Below are 21,465 nucleotides of genomic sequence, written 5' to 3' on the forward strand. Positions count from 1 at the left end.
CTTCCATTATGTTCGGAGTTCAGCGCGAACACCCGAACATCGCGGCGATGTTCGGCGAACGTTCGCGAACCCGAACATCTAGGTGTTCGCCCAACACTAATGGGGAGCAGGGTTTAGGGGGGAAGGGGCTCAGGTCAGAATTCTCACCCAGTGTGAGCCCCCCCAAGGCCAGCACCCAGAACCTACCATTCACTTATCCATTCACTCACCACCCCCCCCCCCCCCCCCCCCCACCCCAATAGTGGAATTATTAAAGGAAACCTGAGGTAAGAAGGATACTGAGAATAAAGTATGTATTTTAAAAAATGCAGGCTGTCTTACTAATTTTATGCCTATCAAATGGTTAGCCATAGATCTTGAACAATCATGCAATCATGTCTAGTCTGACTAGATTAGCTACCTGCTTGTTTTATGTGTGATTCAGACACTACTGCAGCTAGTACTGTTTAACTGGTTCTGAACCACGCTGATTGAAATCTTGTTTAACTGGTTCTGGGCCACGCTGATTGAAATCTTGTTAAAAATTGGTTCCATGCCCACGCTGATTGAAATCTTGTTTAACTGGTTCCGGAATACGCTGATTGAAATCTATGGCTTGTTTGTGTACTGTTATTTCTGCCAGGGCGTAGATTTCAATCAGCGTTCATGTCGCTCCACCCACTTGCTCTGCTGTCACGCTGACGGCACGGCTTCCGTATCTTGGCCAGGAGCCCACTTCATTGGCTCTTGACCTCGTGATTACTGTGAGCCAATTACATTAATCACATTGCAAAATAGGAAAAGGGTGGCTCTGGTTAAATTGGCCAATCATTGGTCAATCGAAATTGGATATGTGTACCAGGCTTTATTGTTTTTCCAGTTTGATTCCAGGCATATTTGATCACTCTGACTGAATCTGCCTCAAATCAATTTTACCAACATGTCTGAATGATATAATATTCAGTAAGTTTATATCTAAAATTCATAATTTCTATCTATCAGACAGTATGGATGATTTGCATATTGTATATCGAGGGTGGGGCAGAAACGGTGGTTGATTGACAGGCCATGGCTTTGCACTCACACAAACAGCGACTGCTTGAAATATTTCTTTGTGCTTTTTTAAATGAACAAGTCAGCCAGGTGAGTTCTCTGCTGTCAGTGACAGAGTCCCTTTAAAGCAGACCTGAACTCCTACAATAAATCTGCAGTGTTTCTACTTCCTGTTTTTATGGAAGCAGACATATTGTTAACATCCTGTGCTTTCAAATGAGCTTATCTGCTGTGGCAGTCAGCTGACACAGGGTAGAAATCAAACAACTTGTGATTAGACACAGATGAGGGGGGATTAGACAGGCTAAACTCTCTAAATACACACAGGGTGCATATCTCTGTTTTCCTTCTGTCCTGTGCAAGAGTTCAGGTCGGCTTTAAATGGAAAGTAGCTTCATAAAGGAATCCTGAAACAGCAGGCCGTGGAAACTTGCTATACTCTGCAGCTGACCCTGCTCTGGTTACTTAATAAAGTAACATCTCGTGTTTGCACTTGTAATTATAATTCACATTAGTATGCAGATCTAAGGACAACGAGGTTATGCACACTTTTAGAGTGGATAATAATGGTCCTAGAGGACCAAGTCTACATTCAGCAATACAGACAAAAATAACTTGTCCTGTTTAGGGAATACATATCTTTTGGTCGGATAAAAATGGTTTCATGTGTTGGCCAGCTATAAATGAGGCCACCAGTAATTGCAGGAGTGCAGCCTTTAGTAGAGAGTGTAGCGGGGCAAGGTCAGAGCAATCAGCCTGGTGCGTCATAGATTTCATTCTTAGCAAGGGACATAGTAATGCAAAGCATGGAACAGTCTTATACACATCACTGTGTAACTTCTGGAAACATCCACATGCCAACAAAGTTTTCTCCAGAACACTGGCCTTTAAAACGAATAAAATACAATAAAAACAATTTCAAAATGGGAGGTAGTGGTGGACTTACAGAAAGGAATACCATTCTTAGTCCTCATGCCAGAATAAACGGTCACTGCAACAGCAACAATAGTAGCTCTCTTACTGTCTCTGCACACACACTTGTCACCTTTGCCACCTTGCTTAACCCACTTCAACCTTCAGTCATTTTTCACCTTATGCATCTAAGCAATTTTTACCTCCCATTCATTCGCCATTAACTTTATCACTACTTATCACAATGAATTGATCTATATCTTGTTCTTTCTGCCACAAATTAGACTTTCCTTGGGTGGTACATTTGCTAAGAATTTTTTTTTTCAAAATGCATTTTAACAGGAATATTAAGAAAAAAAAGTGAAAAAAATCATTATTTCTCAGTTTTCGGCCAATATAGCTTTAAAATAATACATGCTAACATAATTAATATCCACGTATCTTATTTGCCTATTTGTCCCTGTTATTACACAATTTAAATTATGTCCCTATCACAATGTATGGTGCAAATATTTTATTTGGAAATAATGGTGCATTTTTTTAGTTTTGCTTCCATCACTATTTACAAGCTTATAATTTAAAAATAATAGTGATATACACTTTTCTCGTTCATATTAAAAAAGTTCAAACCCTTAGGTAACTATTTATGTTTTTTTGTTTTTGTTTTTTTATTGTATTTTTTTTTTATTAAAAAAAAATTATTTGGGTATTTTTTTAATCTTTGGGGCTAAACAGTTAATTCTAAATGTAATAAATTGTATTTATTTTAAAAAAAAATTTATGTAGATGTAGTTTGAGTATTTGGCCACAAGTTGGCCACCGTAAAAAAAAAGTTTTTAGTCCTGTAAGCGAGTGCTCTCGCTTACAGGATGTGAGTGGAGGACAGGAAACTTTTTTTTCTTCAGAAAGATTGCAGTTTCTGAAAGAAGCCGTCGGTCTTTCTAACGGGGACATAGATCAATGAATGGGAACTGTGTTCCCATTCATTGATCTCCAGGCTAATGGGCGGCAGCACGGGATTGCCCGGACATTTACGTGATCGCTCACGGGAGCACAGCAGCAGAAGAGCAGCCTTTTGTATGTAGCAGCTACAGTATGTCCAAAAGGCAAAAAAGGTTAATAGAACACAATAACAGATCACTAAACTCAGAACTTCTTCTCTGCTCTAAAAGATTAGCCACAGCATGATAAACCTTATGAAAAAAGAAATCTTAATTACAATTTATTGCAACCCTAAAAGAAACTGCAGTTTTAATTGGTGTTACTCCTGGTCAAGGCACTTAAAGGGTTAAGATGCCGTTTATACCATATTGAGCGCTCCTGCAGTATATTTAGAGTTGCTGATAAGAAATAACTAGACAGGTTTATCCGCCTAAACAAACACAGAACACAGAGAGCAACTAAATGTAAAATAAAGACTTTTCATTATGCGCTGTACTAGTGGAGAGACGTGCAAATTAATTTGGAAACTGCCCAACTCACTTTAATTGATTAATTCTCACATTGTGCATATATCCCCTCTCTAGTTTTTAACTGAGCAGCTGCTGTTTTGTCTGTTATACAGTGGGATGCAAAAGTTTGGGCAACCTTGTTAATCATCATGATTTTCCTGTATAAATCATTGGTTGTTACGATAAAAAATGTCAGTTAAATATATATTAATATAGGAGACACACACAGTAATATTTGAGAAGTAAAATTAAGTTTATTAGATTTACAGAAAGTGTGCAATAATTGTTTAAATAAAATTAGGCAGGTGCATAAATTTGGGCACAAAACCTTTAGAACTAATTATTGGAACTCAAATTGGCTTGGTAAGCTCAATGACCCCTGACCTACATACACAGAGTATTTAAGGGGGTCAATTGTAAGTTTCCCTCCTCTTTTAATTTTCTCTAAAGACTAGCAACATGATGGGGGTCTCAAAACAACTCTCAAAAGACCTAAAGACAAAGATTGTTCACCATCATGGTTTAGGGGAAGGATACAGAAAGCTGTCTCATAGATTTCATCTGTCTGTTGCCACAGTTAGGAACATATTGAGGTAATGGAAGACCGCAGGCTCGGTTTAAGTTAAGGCTCGAAGTGGCAGACCAAGAAAAACAGTCAGAGTCAACCCACGGACCAGCACCAAAGACCTACAACATCATCTTGCTGCAGATGGAGTCACTGTGCATCATTCAACCATTCGGCGCACTTTGCACTAGGAGATGCTGTATGTGAGAGTGATGCAGAGGAAGCCTTTTCTCTGGCTACAGCACAAACAGAGGTATGCTAAACCACATTTGGACAAGCCAGCTTAATTTTGGAATAAGGTGCTGTGGATTGCTGAAACTAAAATTATGTTGTTTGGGCATAACAAAGGGGTTATGCATGGAGGAAAAAGAACACAGCATTCCAAGAAAAACGTCTGCTACCTACAGTAAAATATGGTGTTGGTTCCATCATGCTGTGGGGCTGTGTGGCCAGTGCAGGGACCGGGAATCTTGTCAAAGTTGAAGGACGCATGGATTCCACTCAGTAGCAGCAGATTCTGGAAACCAATGTCCAGGAATCCGTGACAAAGCTGAAGCTGTGCCGGGGCTGGATCTTTCCACAAGACAACGACCCTAAACACTGCTCAAAATACACTAAGGCATTCATGCGGAGGAACAAGTACAACGTTCTGGAATGGCCATGTCAGTCCCCAGACCTAAATATAATTGAAAATCTGTGGTGTGAGTTAAAGAGAGCTGTCCATGCTCAGAAGCTATCAAACCTGAATGAACTAGATGTTTTGTAAAGAAGAATGGTCCAAAATACCTTCAACCAGAATCCAGACTCTCATTGGAATCTACAGGAAGTGTTTAGAGTCTGTAATTTCTGCAAAAGGAGGATCTACTAAATATTGATTTCATTACTTTTTTGTGGTACCCAAATGTATGCACCTGCCTTATTTTGTTTAACCAATTATTGTGCACTTTCTGTAAATCCAATAAACTTAATTTCACTTCTCAAATATCACTGTGTGTGTCTCCTATATGATATAGTTAACTGACATTTTTTTATAGTAACAACCAACAATTTTTAAAGGAAAATCATGATGATTAACAAGGTTGCCCAAACTTTCGCATCCCACTGTATATGTCCAGAAAGTTGTAAAACACACAGCATGCACAGTAAGGCCGGGTTTCCACTGCTCCGAATCCGGGCCGATTCCCCGCCCAAGAATTCGGATGGTTTTCAGCAGCCTATAGAAGTCTATGAGAGCCATCCGAATACGTGGCCGAGGAAAAATCTGAGGCCCTGCACCATAATTTCGTGCGTAGCACGGCTAGAGGGATTTGGCTGCGAGAGGCAGCAGCTGTGCCGGCATCGCGTCTCGCAAGACGCATGCAGCCGCACAAATGTAAACGTAGCCTAACATTCTCTCTCTATTTCCTACTAGCAATACAGAATTATGCAGTCCCTGCCAGTAGTACTCACTACAGTCACAAAGAGGGAAAGATAGAATAGGCATAGAAAATATTTTGTTTGAGCTCAGCTTCATTGGGAATGATGGTAGCTAGTTTATTCCTCATATGTGTAATACATTGGCTATGCCTGACTATGAAGATTAAACTATCTTAATTAGTGCCACAGTGAAGGAGTGCTGACTAAGCTTACAGTACGAATCTGTTTAATGGATGCCACCCACTTTGGGTCAACCTGTAATTAAATGCACAAGATGCCTCACTTATGGACTTAACAGCATTACTCATAATACTTAACTTAAACAATTAAACACAGTTCATTACTAAAATAGTTATTGTAGCATACGTAAAATAATTGTATAAATAAATGCTTTAAAGTGAACCCGAAGTGAAAATAAACTTATGAGACATTAATTGCATGTGTAGTATGGATAATACATTGAACATTAGTAGCACAGAAAATAGTCTCATATTTTTATTTTTTAACTATACAGCATTATCTATATCATTGCATCATACTGTCACAGGTGCAGTTTAGAATCTACACTCTGCCTTTTAAGGAGGAATTTAAGCCAGGGCTAACCTTCCTTTCAAACAGAAGCTGATACCCCCTTTTCCACGAGCAATCTTTACCTTTTCTCTAATAGATCATCAGGGACATCTGTGTGGCAGATATTGTGGTGTGACTCCTCCCACAGTGTGTTGTCAGGGTCATGGCCCTGACAGTTTGATATCTGTGAACCTCATTGCACTGCGGGAGATAATGGCTGTTTCCAGCTTTCAAGCAAGCAGTATCTCCCTCTGTGCATAGAACTCTCAGTAACCATTCCGCAGAGCTGCACCTGACAGGACTAAAGATGTAGCCACCTGTGTTAAATTTCACAGGTGGGATGAGAATTTTTTTTTTCCAATGGGCAAACACTGACTAAGAATATTGTAAACAAAATGTTTTTATTAATTTTGTTATTTTGACTACAGTTCACCTTTAGGCTGTAAAAGGAGCACAACTAATGACCCTTTGAACGTTCCTGCTGTAAAATTTAAAGTAAATCTGAAGCAAAATAAAAATGAAAAGCAGATACAGTACTTACCTAAGGAAAAGGCAAGGCTCTGGATCCTATAAAGCACTCTCATCCCTCTCCTCTACTCCTCTTTCCCCCGCAGGCTCCTCCGTTTAAATCTCCCGCCATGGGAGGTTTCGCAAATCTTTGGGAGCCTGAGAGCTCCCAAAGATGGGCGGGTCTGTACTGCACGAGTGCGCAAGAGAGGGCGCTCGTTCCTGTGCAGTGTGGAGCGGCACGTCTACGGGAGCCCGAGTGCTCCTAAAAACTTCTAAAGCCCACCCGCAGTGGAAGAGAGCAGTCTCCGACCCATGGGGCAGAGACTGCTAATGGTCAGGGCGTAATTTACACTTCAGGAGCTTGTAGGCACAGGATTCTAGCAGCCTAAACTTCGCCTCTCAACACAGGCCACACCCAATCGTGGCCCTTAGTTTTTTATATCACATAAAGAGCTAAATGTACATGGACCTAGCAGCAGTGTAATTCAGAGAGTGGGGCTTCCCAGCAACATTTTAGACAAGTGTTGATGGAGAAAAGAAAGAAAACGTGCACCTTCCGTCCTCTTTAGTCGTGTTTATTTCAGCAGTGATACATCCATCACATAGGATCCATAACGTGGTCTTAGTATTAGCAACCCAGCTAGTACAGCAGTGGTGGTGGAGGAGGTGGGTGGCGGGTCAGAACGGCGGGGAGCGACGGCCGTTTCGTGTCACACAGACACTTGGTCACGCTGCTTTCCGCTAAGAGGACGGAAGGTGCACGTTTTCTTTCTTTTCTCCATCAACACACAGATTGGCTTCTTTTCTTTCTACCCAATGGAGCACACGTCCCCACATGTGTAAAACAGCAAGGACCCGACCAGAGGTGGTGAGAGTGTTTATGCTTTTTTATTCCTTCCACTGTACCTTTTAAATAGGAGTGCCGCACTTTACTCATTCATCTCCACAATACAGAACATTTTAGACAAGGCCCACTCTACTTTAATAACGAAAACAAAACATTATAACCAGGGCCAGTCCTAGACTATTTGCCGCCTGAGGCAAAAAAAAAATTTCCGCCTACACCCCCCCCCCCCCCTGGGGGGCCGCCGAGCTGGAGGGGTAGCTGGCAGGACGGGGGTATTGGGCCTAGCGGCGGGGAGGGGGGTCGTACCCCCCCCTCCCTCGCCTGGGTCCCCCGTGCTCCGCTCCCCTCCAGCCTTAAATACAAGCAGCCGCTATGTGTAAGAGGCACGGGCGGGTAGGACTCACCTCTTCCTCGTTCCAAGCGTGCGTTCCACTGACGTCACTTCCTGCAACGCTGCAGGAAGTGACGTCAGTGGAGCGCACGCTTGGAACGAGGAAGAGGTGAGTCCTACCCGCCCGTGCCTCTTACACATAGCGGCTGCTTGTATTTAAGGCTGGAGGGGAGCGGAGCACGGGGGACCCAGGCGAGGGAGGGGGGGGTCCGACCCCCCTCCCCGCCGCTAGGCCCAATACCCCCGTCCTGCCAGCTACTCCTCCAGCTCGGCGGCCGGCTCCCTGCACCCACGGACGGGCGGGTGCCGCCCCTGGAATTTTGCCGCCTGAGGCAAAAGTTTCACCCCGCCTCATGAGCGGGCCGGCCCTGATTATAACTATACTGTATATATGGCCCTTGTTACCTTACGAAACGGGCAATACACAATCGGGGGCAGGGCTACACACAATCGGAGACGGGGTACACATGATCGGCGGCTGCACACAACCAAGTCCCCACCTTTTATTGCTTCAAGTCCACCCCCCACCAAGATGAGAAGTGGCAGATGGCACTGTGTGTGGCCAGAGTGCACAGCTGATCTGGACTGCAGCTGATGTGGTGCAGGGACAGGGGGAGGAGGATACCCACACCGTCCACCACGCTACCCTCACTTTCACACAAGGCACTGATTAAGCCTTGCATCTCCACACCTAACTATGTGCCTGCGGGCAGCTGCCTGACTAGAGCCACGTGGTGAAAGAGGGAACATTCAAGAAGGAAGGGTAGCCGCCTCTGCCACATAGAGCGCCTGTAGGCACGCGGCTACAGTGCCTTATGGTTAATCTGGCTCTGCTAATGGGGGAGCCTGCAGGGGAACGACAGGATGAGGAGAGGAACAGGAAGGTTCTATAGGACCCAGAGCCTTCCCCCTCCTTAGGTAAGTATCTGTTTTTTTTTTAATGCTCCTTTTAATCACAGGCTGTCTCTCACTGTTTTTTCTCAGCTGTTTAAAGAGAAACTCCGACCAAGAATTGAACTTTATCCCAAACAGACCATCAGGGGGGCGCTCTATGACTGATATTGTGGTGAAACCCCTCCCACAAGAAACTCTGAGGACCGTGGTACTCTTGGCAGTTTCCTGTCTGTGAACTTTGTTGCATTGTGGGAAATAGCTGTTTACAGCTGTTTCCAACTGCCAAATAAGCATGCAGCAGCTACATCACCTGCCAACAGTAAAAATGTTACCATGTAATAAATGTCAGAATGTAAATCAGGGATTTAAAATATTTTACAATGGGCAAACACTGACTAAATCATTCATACATTATTTTTGTAAAAATGAAGCACTTTTTTTATTACATTATTTTCACTGGAGTTCCTCTTTAAGCTTTTATTTGCTCTTCAGAAAATGGAACTGACTAGACAAGCTGTTGAGAAGCTCAGAGAAGCTCTTTTGCATAGATAACAGCACATTTATATTTTAACTCTTCCTGTACTGGAAAACAGAAAGGGACTTAACATCATGTCTTACTAGGGGTAGTATCATATGTGTATATGTTTACCTCATCATGTCACTACAGGTGTACTTTAAATCATTTAGAAACTCAAAACAGACTGACAGAAATGTTCTCTAGTGGTGCTATTTTAACAACAGCACAGTAACAGGTAGGATGTACACTGTCTATCCACCCTGGCTACGCATGAACAGTATAATTGGAAGGCCTTTCTGATGCACAATACACATCCTTCCCTGCTGTCATCGGCTGTATACTGATATAGGGACCCCGGCTGAGTTTCACTTGTGGCTTTCATGTAGTGATGTTGTTTGTGATATACAAAAGGACAGTAATTATACTGGATGAGGCATCTGTGTGTGCTGTGCAAGCATGTGGTGTATCTGTCCCCATGTATTTCCTAATTGTGTGACACATGTCTTACTCATCATCAGCGAACAAAAGATATAAATATAGACAACCCGGTATGCTTACGCTGCACAGCAGCAAACAAAACATGTTGTACTGTCCCCTATAGTCTTCTGCAGTATTGTTGTAGTTATACAGTATAGTCATTTTATTGGTGACTACGTCAGCTGACATGGGTCATAAACAAACATCGCTATTGTGTTGCAATACTTTCTGTTTGGGGTTCCTTTATCACCAGGGACACTTGTAAGGAAGCAGTTTATTTTGGCTCTGTATAAGCTCAACAAAATGTTATAGGCAGGACTGAAGCTAATAAGCAGGGCTGGCACTGTCATTAAGTCAAAGGGGGCAATAGTCCCAGGGCCCCAAGACTGCTGCCATTCCCCCTGCACCACCAGACTCCGAACCCCCCAGGTGCTCTCCCCCGGGCCAAATTTTCCTAACAAAACATTTCTGATACCTAAGCCAAACTACTTCCTACTGCTAGCCAAAAAAATCACCTCCTCCTACCCAATTCCCTGACACTTACCACCCCACACTAACTCTAATTGATTTTCTTAATTTCTCTTGATCTCTGACATATCCACCCCCAGCAGGAGCCTAAATGCTGACAACTGATACCTAAACTATTTAATAGCTGAACACCAGGCCAATATACCCCTTTCCTGGGCACTGGCATTGGCTGTATATAGCCACCCAAATGGGACCAAAATACTATGAGCACCGCCACTGGCTATATAAAAAATCTGCCAAATCTGACTTGACCATCAAAGCTTTAGGGTAGGGACACCCTAGGCAGAATCGCATATGCTTTTTCCACTATGTGCTATGGAAAATGCATATACGAATCTTGCCTGGTGTGTTCCTACCCACAGGCTAAAACCTTTTTTAAGACAGTGTCTGTGTTAATGTGTGCTTACGGCTTATCAGAAACATTTGTAAAGCGATGTTCTCCCATAGGACCCAAAGCGCATAAGCTTGTCTCAGATCAATACATAGTAATGTATACAGGGAAATGTATGTGATCATAAATGCCAGACTAACCAGGTGGCTTTTCAGTTTTCACTTGAACATGTCCAGGATTGGCGCTATCTTGACTGGGTTTGGCAAGACATTTTAAAGAGTAGGGGCAGCATGACAGAAAGCTCTGGCTCCAAATGTCTTTAGTTGGACTCTGGGGGTGGTCAAGTTATTAGATCTTTTTGATTTGAGTTTGTGGGAGGAGAAATGCACTTGCAACCTGAATCTTTTTTGTCCATGAACTATAAGAATTTATGGCAAACCCTATTTTCAGCTTGCTTACAAAGTTTTATGCACCTACTGTATAAAGCACAGCAATTTGACACTGTTGTAAATAACATCTCCGGCAGCATGGCAGGACTTTCTGAGGAGTCACGTGACAGCAGCAGAACACTCTAGACAAAGACTGCAGAGAGTAGGGATTTTAGCCTACTGTCAGTTTTGGACATTTATTTGACTGGAAAGTGAACTGAAAACCTGATTTTGAACATTGATTTGTTAAAAGATGTGTTCAGCACCCACTGTATCTATACTTAAAGTGAACCTCCGGAGTATTCAGCCACAAAAGAGATGTAGCAGTGCAGGCTGGGGCAGGGGGAGTTCTCTTTTACTTCCCTCCCCTTCTCCACAGAAACAGCTAGTTCAGCCTGATTGGCTGCCGCCTGTGTCACTTTCCCGCCTACTCCTCTCATTGGCTGCCTCCGTGTCTGCCACCTTCCGCCCCCTCCCCGCACTCCTGCCCGACAGGCATCTCTGCTGATTCATTCAGTGGGCACAACCGCATCCAAGGGGACCCTCGGCCCTGCTACCATTTCCACAGCAGAGCCGGATTAAGGCTAAATGGGGCCCTAAGCAAAGTAACTGATTTGTGCCCCCCCATCATGTCATAATAGAATCAGAAGATGCAGCTGCACAGCAATATGTCGCACACACCGGGCAGCCAAGCTACTGGTTGCTATGGGCAACAGCACGCTTTCCTCTGTGGGTGCACAATGCAGGGAATAGCAGCGGCAAAATGCAGAGTGAGAGATGAATGGCTGGGACATTTGCACTCAGGGGCTGGGGCACCCCTGTGAAGAGGGCGCCAGATATCACAGCAGCAGCACTTTCCCCCTGCATCTCCAGCCTGGCAATAGCAGAAAGCTCTGGACACCGCCAAACCGGAAGCCGTTCCCCAGACAGAATTACATAACCACTCCCACCACCGAACAACCAATTTCCTCCCAAACTAGACAGCCACCATGCAGCCTCCATCCCAGTGAATACGATAGTCCAGCAGAGAAGGCAGCCGCAGCGGGGGAGAATGACAGCACCAGATGAATCTCATTCACCTATTGCGATCCAAGCAATAGAGGTCCCATCTGTCTCCTCTAGAGTGCTGCCGCTCTGTTACTACTACTATTACTACTTCCTACTTCATGTCTGATCTGAGAATCAGGAAGTTCAGAGCGAGCGGCTGCACTGTAGAAGAGACAGATGGGTTTCAGATGACGGGATCTCTATTGCTTGGATCATGGATAGGTGAGTGAGCGTTTGCCATCTGCTGCTATCATTCTTGCTGCAGCTGTGGTTCTCTGTGGGAAGGGAGGGTGGAGTGGGCAGCGGCAGAGCGCACAGTAGCAGGAGGGGGACCTAGGAGGAGAGCCTGGCTCTGAAGACCATCAGCAGCGCACGGCATCATTTGACAAGACAAATAACATTTATATCGCGCTTTTCTCCTGGTGGACTCAAAGCGCCAGAGCTGCAGCCACTAGGACGCGCCCTATAGGCAGTAGCAGTGTTAGAGAGACTTGCCTACGGTCTCCTACTGAATAGGTGCTGGCTTACTGAACAGGCAGAGCTGAGATTCGAACCCTGGTCTCCTGTGTCAGCGGCAGAGCCCTTAAAGGGACTTCAAGCAGTGCCTGTGGATATGCCTTTAAGCATACCCACAACTAATTCATTACATCCTCACACCTACCAGCATGATGTTTGTAATTATATCCCCCTGGGTTCCTTATATTTCATTGCATTGTGCTGAATCGAGCTGCCAACTTTGGAGAAAAGTCGTCCTGTGGCCGTGATTTCGATCATGAAAATATCAAAAACTAAAAGGCATAGAGCAGCCGTTTATATATCATTGGAAAGAGGAGAAAAAGAGCTTTAAAATGATATGCATCTTTCCATAGTTACTGCACTGCTCAGAGTCCCTTTAACCATTATACCATCCAGCCACCGCTGACTTTGGAGAAAAGTCGTCCTGTGGCCGCGATTTCAATCGCGAAAATATCGAAAACTAAAAGGCATAGAGCAGCTGTTTATATATCATTGGAAAGAGGAGAAAGAGAGCTTTAAAATGATATGAATCTTTCCATAGCTACTGCACTGCTCAGAGTCCCTTTAACCATTATACCATCCAGCCACCGCTGACTTTGGAGAAAAGTCGTCCTGTGGCCGCGATTTCGATCGCGAAAATATCGAAAACTAAAAGGCATAGAGCAGCTGTTTATATATCATTGGAAAGAGGAGAAAGAGAGCTTTAAAATGATATGAATCTTTCCATAGTTACTGCACTGCTCAGAGTCCCTTTAACCATTATACCATCCAGCCACCGCTGACAGGATGGCAAGGGCTGGTTTATGTGCTAATGGGGCCCCTTTGACTCTGAATGGGGCCCCAAGCGACTGCTTTTGTTGCCTGGTCGGTAATCCGGCCCTGTTCCACAGGGATTCCCCGCATTTAAACTCAACCCTACAGCATCCCCGCTTGGTGCTGTCCTGCAGCATTGTAGAGCTTAGCGGGGAAGAATATATGCAAAAACACACACATTCTAAAAAATTCTAAAGTTACTAAAACCTTTTGCTTATGAATTTCTAGTGGTATCCATGTCTGGGGGTGCAGAAGGGGCGTGATTAGAGGTGTGGCAGGGGCGTGTCTTTAAATGTCCCTCTTTCTCATCTCAAAAGGTTTGGAGGTATGCAGGTTTTCTTGCCTGAACTGCAACACAAGTTTGTTGGCTGCCCATTTCCTGGCCAGCCTGGCCATCACCCCTCCCCTGCTGCACCTACCAACTATGCCCGCGCTCACCATCCTGCCACTATGCTGATATCATCTCCCTGGAGCATAGGAAAGCTGGATGAGTGGGCTGGAAGGGATTGCCCATTTAGCCCTCCCATCCAGTTCTCTATGTCCCTTCCAGCCCAGTCATCCAGCTCTCTTTTTTTATTTAAAATATTTCATCCAGAGTTTGACTTCACTTTAACAATGAATTACAAATACAAATGCAATGTGGTGGATACTTTTATTGAATGCATTATGGGATTGTATTTTAAAAGGTAACCGAAGTGATCTGAAAGATGATGAGATAAATGTGTATGTACAATCCCATGCCTGCATGTCTTTTTCTTTCTTTCTTATAGGAGCTGAATAAGCATTTTCATCCATCTGAGGCAGTCAAAACCTTAAACTAGGATTGTTAACCCTTTTTTAAAGAGGAACTCCAGTGAAAATATTGTAATAAAAAAGTGCTTCATTTTTACAATTATTATGTATAAATGATTTAGTCAGTGTTTGCCTATTGTAAAATCTTTTAAATACCTGATTTACATTCTGACATTTATTACATGGTGATATTTTTACTGTTGGCAGGTGATGTAGCTGCTGCATGCTTTTTTTGGCAGTTGGAAACAGCTGTAAACAGCTATTTCCCACAATGCAACAAGGTTCACAGACAGGAAACTGCCAAGAGTATGTACTTATTTCTTGTGGAAGCCATACAGCGCCCCCTGGTGGTCTGTTTGTGAAAATGAATAGATTTCTCATGTAAAAGGGGGTATCAGCTACTGATTGGGATAAAGTTCAATTCTTGGTCGGAGTTTCTCTTTAACCTAAATAAGACAACTGAATTCCAGGAAAGTCCGTTTTTGGATCATTAGTATAGATACAATTGTTTATCTTGTCAGTTTATTTTCACTTCAGGTTTGCTGTAACTGTTAAATGATCATTTAAATTGTACTGTGTAGGAAAAATGAACATTTGCCTTTTCTCTTCTGCCAGTGCGGGTGTGGTGTGCACTTTCTATTTGAACCAGAGAGCACACCACGAGGTGAGATACGGGGTAGAAGACTTATTGAGGACCCTGCAGGGTTTCCGTCTTTCAGTGACCAGCATCCCACAGGTGAGTGATCTCCGCAGTGGAGGTAAAGCATTTGCAGATGAGCAAATAATGTCCATTTAACTGAACACTTGTCCTGGACAATACAATGCTCAATTCCTGGGCAATAGTAATGTGTATATCAATCCATAAATAGCCTAGAATTTGACAGAAGAAGTAATAATCACAAACAAAATATATGGTCAGGTATTCCCAAGAAGTCCAGTTAGAGGAAGCTCTACCCCTTCTTTCCTTCTTTTTCATGGTGCCACCAACAATCAAACAAGTGGATACAATACAACTGTGTGTGGGAAAATATGGGCTTATTCAATGAGGAAATGCATCTATATTGGATAAAATAAATAATATCTATTTGTGTTAAGTAACAGATTCATGTTAATATTTACAGTATTCAATAAAAATCAGTTGTTTCCGAAAGATTAAAAAGGTTCTTAATTTAGTTCGACTGCACTACACTACAGAGAAGTTCTACACACTACACTACAGAGAAGGGCTACATACTACAATACAGAGAATTGCTACACTACACTACAGAGAAGGGCTACACACTACACTGCAGAGAAGGGCTACACTACACTACAGAGAAAGGCTACACTACACTACAGAGAAGGGCTACACTACACTACTGAGAAGGGCTTCATTACACTACAAAGAAGGGATACACTACACTACAGTGAAGGGCTACACTACAGTACAAAGAAGGGCTACACACTACACTACAGAGAAGGGCTACACACTACACTACAAAGAAGGGATACACTACACTACAGTGAAGGGCTACACTACACTACAGAGAAGGGCTACACACTAAACTACAAAGAAGGGATACACTACACTACAAAGAAGGGATACACTACACTACAAAGAAGGGATGCCCTACACTACAGAGAAGGGCTACACACTACACTACAGAGAAGGGTTAAACACTACACTACAGAGAAGGGCTACACTACACTACTGAGAAGAGCTACACTACACTACCGAGAAGGGCTAAACACTACACTACAGAGAAGGGCTACACACTACACTACAGAGAAGGGCAACACACGACACTACAGAGAAGGGCTACCCTACACTACAGAGAAGGGCTACACACTACACTACAGAGAAGGGCTACTCTACACTACAGAAAAGGGCTACACTACACTACAGAGAAGCGTTTAACACTACATAGAAGGACTACTCTACACTACAGGGAAGAGCTACATTACACTACATTATAGAAAAAGCCTACACTACACTACAGAGAAGGGCTACGCTACACTACAGAGAAGGGCTACACTACACTACAGAGAAGGGCTACACACTACACTACAGAGAAGGGCTATTCTACACTACAGAGAAGAGCTACATTACACTACATTATAGAGAAAGCCTACACTACACTACAGAGAAGGGCTACACTACACTACAGAGAAGGCCTACACACTACACTACAGAGAAGGGCTATACACTACACTACAGAGAAGGGCTACACTACAGAGAAGGGCTACACACTACACTACAGAGAAGGGCTACACACTACACTACAGAGAAGGGCTACACACTACACTACAGAGAAGGGCTACACTACACTACAGAGAAGGCCTACACACTACACTACAGAGAAGGGCTACACTACACTACAGAGAAGGGCTACAGTACACTACAGAGAAGGGCTACACTACACTTCAGCGAAGGGCTACACTACAGAGAAGGGCTACACTACACTACAGAGAAGGGGTACACTACACTACAGAGAAGGGCTACACTACACTACAGATAAGCGCTACACACTACACTACAGAGAAGGGCTACACACTACACTACAGAGAAGGGCTACACAATACACTACAGAGAAGGGCTACACTACAGAGAAGGGCTACACTACACTACAGAGAAGGGCTACACTACACTACAGAGAAGGGGTACACTACACTACAGAGAAGGGCTACACACTACACTACAGAGAAGGGCTACACACTACACTACAGAGAAGGGCTACACACTACACTACAGAGAAGGGCTACACACTACACTACAGAGAAGGGCTACACTACACTACAGAGAAGGCGTACACACTACACTACAGAGAAGGGCTACACACTACACTACAGAGAAGGGCTACACACTACACTACAGAGAAGGGCTACAAACTACACTACAGAGAAGGGCTACACTACACTACAGAGAAGGCGTACAGACTACACTACAGAGAAGGGCTACACTACACTACAGAGAAGGGCTACACACTACATTACAGAGAAGGGCTACACACTACACTACAGATAAGCGCTACACACTACACTACAGAGAAGGGCTACACTACACTACAGAGAAGGGCTACACTACACTACAGCAAAGGATGGTTGGAAGCAGTATGTATTGCAGGCTAGCGCTGAACCACTCACTACTAGCTCTGCTGTATTTTGTTACTGTAGTGGGGCTGTAACTTTCTGTGTTTGCCTCTGAGGACACAAAAAGCTAATTGTAACTTACACTTCTGATTGACAAGCAGTCATCAGACAGAAAGCAGTCCTTACACCAGTGTATAATTAATATTGCAAGGAAACAAAGCCCTGGCATTAGAGAAGCACTTTAGTGTAGTTCATCTGCTCAGCCAAGTTAGCCATGCATTTCATTTTCACATAAAATACATGGCGGTAATATTTATTTGATGGGGATAAGAGGTAAGCACATTACATGGCTGCACAGGATAAGAAGTGGTGCAAGTGGGGGGGTCACTATTCTGCAGATTTCAGATCAAGCCTCATACGCTCCGCTAGTGATTGAGGGAGACAGACGGATTCTCCTGAGAGGAAGGTAAGAAATCAAAGCACTGGAGTAGCTGGGAAACCAGAGCAGAGCGCAGAGAGAGAGGGAGGGAGGCTGGTCACAGTAATGTCACAGGATGGCAGAGGTCACAGCTAATGTGAAGGAGGCACTGGGTCACATCGATCTCAAGGCATTACTGGAGGGCACAGCTACATACTGTAGTTCCACTGGTCCTTCCATACATTTTCCTGTGTCCCTCCAGCAAGGCCGAGAGACATCAATGTGCCTGCAGGACATTTAAGTGTCTTATGCTGCAGCACTGTCTGCCACACAACTGGCTGAAAATATGAGAAAGCACAGTCATAGATAGACCGCCACAAGCACAGGGGTGAAGAATTTACCATCACCAGAGAGGAAACACAGAACAATAGGCTGTTGTTTATTGAAGAAACGATTACACACATGATTTAAAAGCAAGTCCTGGCTTAAATGGTATTCCCTGGATTTCAAAGGAATCTGAACTAATACGTCTTACTACTTACTACTTATGCCTGGCTGGTACACACTATGTAATTTCCCCTCAGATCGACGGGTCAAATCAATAATTTCTGACAGGTCCAATCTGATTTTTGATCTTTTTTGATACATTTTCCAATCATCATAAAGTCGATCCGAAATCAAACCGTAAATTATTGATTCAACCTGAAACTTGACAGGAAATTGCATGGTGGGTACGAGGCATTAAAGGGAACCCAAGGTAAGGGGTGTGCTTTCTGGTTGCTTAAAGGAATCACAAGGTGAAATTAAAAAGCTATTTTTACTTACCTGGGGCTTAGTCTGTATGTCTTTAGGTGCCCACTAATGATCCAACCTTTTTCATCCAATCTTACCATTTCTATGTAATATAACCTATTTTGGTTCCTGGACGTAGAAACTACGTCCAGGAACCATGCGCGCTACCGCGCGCTCCCGCAGCCGGTCGCGCGCGTGCATGCGCACTCCCGGCCGCAGATTCGGTAGCCACGGAATCAATGTATCGGGCTATGGTGCCCGATCACTGATTCCTCTCCCCGCTGAAAAAGCGACAGCTTCTCTCGGAAGCTGTGCTTTTTCTGGCCGTTGCCTCCCCCCTGCGTCACTCTAAGCGTGTGTTACGCTTAGAGTGACGTCATGTCTACAACTAAAAGTAAAAAAAATTAAAAACAACACACAATTACATTATAAAACTATAGTTTACATCCTACCCTCCCAAAAATACCCAAATAAAATGTTTAATATAAAAAAAAACCATTACAATAAAAAAACCATGTAAATATTTACCTAAGGGTCTTTTTAAATATCAATGTAAAGATGAAATATTTCTATATATATTTTATTTTAAACTTGTAAATAGTGATAGATGCAAAACGGAAAAAATGCACCTTTATTTCCAAATAAAATATTGTCGCCATACATTGTGATAGGGACATAATTTTAACGGTGTAATAACCGGGACATATGGGCAAATACAATACGTGAGTTTTAATTATGGAGGCATGTATTATTTTAAAACTATAATGGCTGAAAACTTAGAAATAATGATTTTTTCCGTTTTTTTCTTATTCTTCCTGTTAAAATGCATTTACAGTAAAGTGGCTCTTAGCAAAATGTACCCCCCAAAGAAAGCCTAATTGGTGGCGGAAAAAACAAGATATAGATCAGTTCATTGTGATAAGTAGTGATAAAGTTATAGGCTAATGAATGGCAGGTGAACATTTCTCAAGTGAAAACGACGGAACGCGAATGGGTTAAGGGCACTGCCTAAATTATCCATTCAGTATATTCACTCAGTTTACCTTTCTACTACATAGATTTGGTAAGATTGGATGAAAAAGATTGGATCATTAGTGGCCACCTTTAGTCTGTCACCTGTATGACAAGGAGAGACCAAGAGCCAAAAGGTGCAGTGTTGTGGGGTATTAGATGTTAGACTGCAGTATAATTATTATTCTATACTCCTTTCAACCACCGTATATCGCCAACGGGGAAACAACCATCCCTGCTTGGTATTCCAGGTCCTACTGGAACTGGATGGTCGCACTCTTGGTTGGTCCTTCTTGGTTGTAGATAACACCACACCCAGAAGGTGAACACCTCCAAAGTAGATGTAATGTATAGTACTGGGGGGGTGGAGGCGACCAAAGATAGGCAATTTGATGAAACAAATAATAATAAAAAGGTGGAGGGAGGTGTCTTTACCATTTCAGATGGAAGAATCCGAACCACAGGGTTAATGTAAAAAGATTAAATTATTTATTCAGCACGATTAAAAGGACAACGCGTTTCACGGGTCTCAGCCTGCTTCTTCAGGTCAATACAAGTTAAAATATGGTCACAAGCATGGATGCCAGAAATTCAGAAAATTTCTGGCATCCACACTTGTGACCATATTTTAAAGGCACTTGTATTGACCTTAAAAAGCAGGCTGAGACCCGTGAAACGTGTTGTCCTTCGTGCTTTTTACATTAACCCTGTGGTTTGGGTTCTTCCATCTGGAGTGGTAAAGTCACCTCCATCCACCTTATTATTATTTTTTTTTTCATCACATTACCTGTCTTTGGGTGCCTCCACCCCCCCCCCCCCCCCCCCCAGTATTAGTCTGTGCATGACTTGGGCGCTCATGTGTTGCCAGCTGCATGCACCCGTGCATGAAGCCTGACGGGTTGGCGAGTTTCACGGGACATCGGAGAGCATCGGAGCTGCACCGAGGGACTCAGAAGATATCTAGTGGCAGGAAGTCCCAGGTAAGTAAAGATTGCTTTTTAATTTCACCTTGTGAGTCCTTTAAGACTCAGTGTTAAAAATAGGCCCAGTTAATAGAGTACTATATACCCCACTCTATATATACTGTATATACTATGAACTATTTATCAAATGTTAATATACAGTAATTGAAACTATGGGGGAGCTCTTTAAGCACAGCAGAGCTTACAAACAGCCTAAGAAGTTGGCCTTCACCACTGTGAGTACTGCCGGCAATTTGTGCTGGTTGGTTGAGAGTGAGACTGCTGGTTAGCTGAGTTCTGGATAACCAGGATACAGACTATACAGACTGTTGCATAGCAGGCGCCATATGTTGTCACAAGAAGATGCTTATAATGATAAAGCCATCGTTTTTGGCACATATCAGCAGCAGTACTTTTCCTCACTCACCGTGTAGGTGCACTTATATTTACACTTAGGACTATGGAAGTGATGCATTATGGGTGCTTGGCTTTACCCAGGGGAAGGAATTTTAGGCCATTACTTAGTCTTTGTTTTGCATCTGTTGTTTTTTTCTTGCACTTACTGCATTCACACCTCAGCCCCCTATGAAGCCCACATCCTGGACATCTGTCTACCAGGGTTCATATAACCACTATGACCCCACTGCCATAACTGTGGCCACAAAAGCAACTATTTTGGGGATAGAGGGGGACTGGAGACATCAACCACACCTGCTATAAAGGGGAGCCCCATACTGAGGGAGGTGAAGAGGTTAGGCCCCCCAACAGCACTGGGCCCCTTTGCGACTGTAGGTGCTGCCTCAGTTCAGGTTATACACAAAGTTCCCATCTTTACCACAAAGCTTGTAATCATTCTGAAGTTGTAAGCAAGCAGAATGAATAACTTCAGCTACTAAATCCAAGCAAAACATTGTGTACTCACCAAAAGCTATAATAATGTGGGACCAGAGCTGGTTCTTTCATGAAGCAAGGTGAAACACTTGCATCAGGTGTGGAGATTACAGGGGTGGCATGTTTGTACTGTGTGTTTACACTTACAGCATGCAGTCAGAGTAGGCGGAGAGCGAGCAAGGTTATGAGGTCATCATTGGGGAAACGCAGCTTGTTGTGCTGTGTGAGGAGTTTGACAGTAAGTGAGGAGGGGGAGGCAGGAGAGCAGAAGTGTTTCATTTGACT

At 43.5% G+C, this 21,465-nt stretch overlaps 1 protein-coding gene across 3 annotated transcripts in view; it reads left to right on the plus strand.

The window, feature by feature from the left end:
- Positions 1 to 21,465, plus strand: part of PROM2 (prominin 2) — a 161,712-nt gene that overhangs the window by 22,584 nt on the left and 117,663 nt on the right. For all 3 annotated transcript variants that reach the window (XM_068274833.1, XM_068274832.1, XM_068274834.1), the window contains exon 4: positions 14,653 to 14,773. In XM_068274833.1, coding sequence (XP_068130934.1) covers positions 14,653 to 14,773 — 121 coding nt within the window. The remainder of the gene's footprint in view (positions 1 to 14,652; positions 14,774 to 21,465) is intronic.

This window comes from Hyperolius riggenbachi, chromosome 3 (genome assembly GCF_040937935.1).
Source record: "Hyperolius riggenbachi isolate aHypRig1 chromosome 3, aHypRig1.pri, whole genome shotgun sequence".
Taxonomy (NCBI): domain Eukaryota; kingdom Metazoa; phylum Chordata; class Amphibia; order Anura; family Hyperoliidae; genus Hyperolius; species Hyperolius riggenbachi.